Genomic DNA, 4,453 nt, shown 5'->3' on the forward strand with positions numbered 1-4,453 from the left:
TGACACAAAACATTAAGCTGTTCAGATCCAAGTAAGGATTCAACGCTGAGCACGAATCAGGTGTTAGTTGTCGGATATCTTGACCTCTTAAAGAATTACAGAGCTACATATGCTTAACCTAAATCGAATTAAATTTACCATAAGAAACGTGTATAACTTTCGAATTTTACAATATATCTCAACACAGACTTCAGGTTTGTGCTCAAAGAAGCAGCCGTTACTTCGAAAATGATATTTGGTTGATGTCATTGAACTGTTACCCAGAATTTTGCCTGAAAGTGGGGCACTGTTGAATTTGGTTAAAACTGTGATCATAATACAAAACATTAAGCTGTTCAGATCCATGTAAGAATTCAACGTTTAGCACGAATCCGGTTTTAGTTTTCGGATATCTTGACCCATTAAAGAATGACGGAGCTACAAATGTTTTGACTAAATTGACCTAAATTGACCATACGAAACGTGTGTTACTTTTGAATCTAACATTAAATCTCAAAACGGACTTCGGATTTGTACTCAGCGATGCAGCCGTCATTAAGAAAATGACTTGTGGATGATGTCCTTGAATTTTGACTGTTTGACTCTGAATTTGAACTTATTACCACGAGGGAAAATGTTGTATTTTGGGTAAAGCCGTGATCTTGACAAAAACATTAAGCTGTTAGAATCCATGTAAGAATTTAACGCTGAGCACGAATCCGTTATTACTTTTCGGTTATCTTGACCCATTATATACTTACGGAGATACACATGTTTGAGTTATATTGACCTAAATTGACACTACGAAACGTGTTTAACTTTTGATTCTTACAAGATATCTCAAAATGGACTTCAGATTTGTGCTCAGTGAAGCAGCTGTCACTTACATAATGATATTTGGTTGATGTCCTTGAACTTTGACGGTTTAACCCATTTTTCCTTTAGAGAAAATGTTGAATTTTTGTTAAAGCCATGACCTTGACACAAACTATTACGCTAAGCAGATCCATGTAAGGGTTCAACGCTTAGCACGAATCAGTTGTTAGTTTTCGGATATCTTGACCCCGTAAAGAATTACGAGCTACAAATGTTTGACATAAATTTACCTAAATTTACCGTCTCAAACGTGTATGACTTTTGAATCACACAAGATATCTCAAAACAGACTTCGGATGTGTGCTCGGGTGATGTGGCCGTCCCTTAGTATATGATATTTTTTTGATGTCCTAGACTTTTGACAGTTTGACACAGAATTTGACTTCATGTATACATCAGGGAAAATGTTGAATTTTTTGAGAAGCTATGACTTTATGACAAAATATTATGCTGTTCAGATCCCTGTAAGGGTTCAACGCTTGCTTGAAGCACAGATTGGTTACCGTCCTTCGGTATTATCGCGGACAGGCCAGGTCTTTGAGTGCATATTTCCGAATACCAGCCTTCTCTATATAGGTATTTTTCACGTGTCTTCCACTTTTTGAAACAACGGTCTCACGTCTCAAGTATATATTTAAATTTCTATTTAGATTGTACTTATGAAGTAACCTAAATAGATCTGGGATAAATCCTTGGCATTGGTTATCATTGTTAAGAAATCGCGTCAGTCTATTAAGGAACACATGCTTGACCAAGTATCTACAAGGAAGACTGCATAACTGTCCAAAAAATGTTTTCTTGCGTCAACACATGTTTCGAGCGAGTCAATATCTAGCACTGAGAATGAGAAGTCAGTGCTGGTAGACAGTTTCAATGACTGTATGCGTTTAACGCAAAACCAGTATGCCACCTCAAGTCTTTTAATATCCGTTTGCGTGTATGTATTCAAGAGTCCAGCTCGCAACGACAGGTCTATGATAAATTCTAGTTAATGACCTTGTTATGATTCCAAAATCAGAGGGTGTGGATTTTTTTTCAAGGCTCTTTGTCGATTTGTTTTCTCATTAAGCATGATTTTTTATATTTATTTGAATATATTGGGCTCCTAAAAAAATATCCTGGGTACGTTACTTCCACCTGTGGGTAGCATGTGCGATAAGTACAGCGTGTAATAATATTATTATTTAATATATCCATGTATAACAAGTGATGTTTACACTTACCATTTCTCAGTCTCTCCTTCAGGAGTTTGTGGTGGTTGACAACCAACCCGAGTCCCATCCCTCTCCTGGTTGCCTTTGCAACCACACAGGCTGAAATGTAAATAATTGTATTGTGTGTATATAAGCGTTTGTGTATCATCTTTAAACGAACATCTTGTTTATAGTGTAAATACCAAAAGATGTCATAAGATATTATACGCCAAAAACATGTATGAAAATCTGGATTGTTTGCTACTTGGTGTCAATCGATCACTGCGATTGTATTAATGGTTTTGCACAGCTTATATTGCTATTCTACCTTTTATTTTCCGGTAAAGGTGGCATATTTTACACATTCCCCCGTGGCATATCATTTTTCCGTCATCCATACCTGTGATGTCATCATCGCCAGTGACGTCATCATCGCCAGTTACGTCATCGTCTTCGATGGCGAAGTCGAAAGTGTCATAATCATGGTAAAAACCTTAATGTAAAGAAGGATGATATCCATTTTTTGAGTGTTTAATACAATGTTCAAAGGCAAATGTACAATCATACATTTCAAATGCTCATGCACATAGACATGTTCCTCATTTTAAACAATGTCTAACATATTTTACTTGTATTTTAACTACTATAAAGGTATGTTTGCGAAGAACGAAGCTACACACAAGCTGTTTGGTGTTGTGTTGGCTGAACTGTCAATATACCTTTGTACAATTACTTTGCTCTTCTTTTTCATTTGCTTGTCAATGTTTTGTTTTAGCATGGTCATGTCCATCGTTGTTTTACTGTTTTTACGGCATGCGTGTAATAGCATTACTCGTAGCAATGTTTTTCGGGTAACGAGTGTAAGTTAAATATACATGTATTATTTTTTGCCATCGTTTCATGATTGATTTTACCTAAATCCACGTGCTAACACAATATTTGCCTTTTACCTTAGTGCGCCTATATATGTGTTTTGAAAATTCTTTTGTATAGATATATCATTTTAATTGCATTTAAAGCCCCATAAATACAAAAAATTAACTAACATTTCGTACAATATTTCGTCAAATAAAGTAAAAAATATAAACATCAGTGTTCCTTATAGCAAATGCCGAAATTTCAACGTCAGGTGTGGTCTGGTAACATAGTTGTTTGTAGATATAAAATGCAAGGTTTTTTTTTTTGTGACACAATTAATTCCATTTTGTTTTCCCGCAAATATATCTATTCATACGACACAAAAACACTAAAATGGTACCATGATAGAGTTCATGTATCGTATGAATAGATATAAGCGCGGGAAATTAAAATGGAATTAATTGTGTCACAAAAAAAAATAAAAACCTGCATTTATATCTACAAACATCTATGTTACTAGACCAAATATGGCTTTGAAAGTTTGGAAATTGCTATACGGAACAATGCTTTTTAATTGTTTAACTTTATTTTATGACATATTGCACGAACATTTCGTAGATTTTGAGCAGTAATGGGGCTTCACAGTTTTATTAAAGCTAAAAAGTATTTACAAAATAATGACATTGTATCGCCATTTTGTTATTATTTCTGAGAGTAAAGTAAAGATACAAGTGCATTTGCGGGATAACGGTACTAGTGCATGTAAGCTTCGTGGCATATACATGTACGATGAAATACATATGTGATCAAGAACATGTCTATTTTCAAACATATTTGATGAAATTAAAAAATATCGCGGTATATTAAATGAGCAAATGTAGGTTTTTACCATTAAAAATGAGTAAAATGTTGATTTACCTATGACGTCATCATCCTGGGACTCAACCTGCGGTTCAACGGAAGTGATACTCCTTGTTTGCACTCTCGCCTCCGCAACAAAGTACAGCAACAATAACAGCGCCAAGTCTGCGATTTCACTCCAGCGGGGCCTTGAAAACATGTGTAACATTTTATTCGATAATCCGGTGATATACGACAATTTTAACACATGGGAGAGTGTTTAATATCACTTGACTATATATGACCTCGTTATTCTCTTCCGTTTAAAGAACGATTTACTTCCTTGTCAATCAAACAAGGATAATAATACATGAGTTTCCGCAGTATGTTATATTCGTTGGGTATAATTTACTTTTTTATGTAAAAATGAAACTTTGGAAATCTTTGAAGCTGTGCACGAATTTCACTACACTCGTTTTGTTTAAATGGCGGCCAATTTTGTACAACGTTATTAACTTGCCAAAACATGCAAATTTATGTTCTTCATTTGTGAATGTAATTTGTCAGCTTAAGTACAACAATTCATATTGAATTTTACCTAACTAAAACAATCTTTTGAAGGTATTACCGCAGCTAACAAAAATAAAACAGAACGTTCACCAATAGAATTAAATAACAACTATATCTACAACTACAACCCGACATTC

At 34.8% G+C, this 4,453-nt stretch overlaps 1 protein-coding gene across 1 annotated transcript; it reads right to left on the reverse strand.

Moving 5' to 3' along the window:
• Positions 1–1,309: 1,309 nt before the first annotated feature.
• On the reverse strand, positions 1,310–4,049 carry LOC127859645 (uncharacterized). The gene is made up of 4 exons (XM_052397151.1): positions 3,825–4,049; positions 2,449–2,541; positions 2,019–2,168; positions 1,310–1,317 (listed from the first exon to the last, which is right to left on the reverse strand). Exons 1-4 carry the CDS (start codon positions 3,973–3,975, stop codon positions 1,310–1,312), a joined length of 402 nt encoding a protein of 133 aa, XP_052253111.1. The 5' UTR covers positions 3,976–4,049.
• Between the last annotated feature and the right edge of the window lie 404 nt (positions 4,050–4,453).

Source organism: Dreissena polymorpha, chromosome 15 (genome assembly GCF_020536995.1).
Source record: "Dreissena polymorpha isolate Duluth1 chromosome 15, UMN_Dpol_1.0, whole genome shotgun sequence".
Lineage (NCBI taxonomy): Eukaryota > Metazoa > Mollusca > Bivalvia > Myida > Dreissenidae > Dreissena > Dreissena polymorpha.

What these genes read in the sequence shown, in the direction of transcription:
- LOC127859645 (XM_052397151.1), bottom strand. Translation starts at nt 3,975, where the DNA reads ATGTTACACATGTTTTCAAGGCCCCGCTGGAGTGAAATCGCAGACTTG. An exon ending in CCAGGATGATGACGTCATAG is followed by an intron (nt 2,542 to 3,824) that starts GTAAATCAACAT and finishes CTTTACATTAAG; the next exon opens with GTTTTTACCATGATTATGAC. An exon ending in TGGCGATGATGACATCACAG is followed by an intron (nt 2,169 to 2,448) that starts GTATGGATGACG and finishes TTTACATTTCAG; the next exon opens with CCTGTGTGGTTGCAAAGGCA.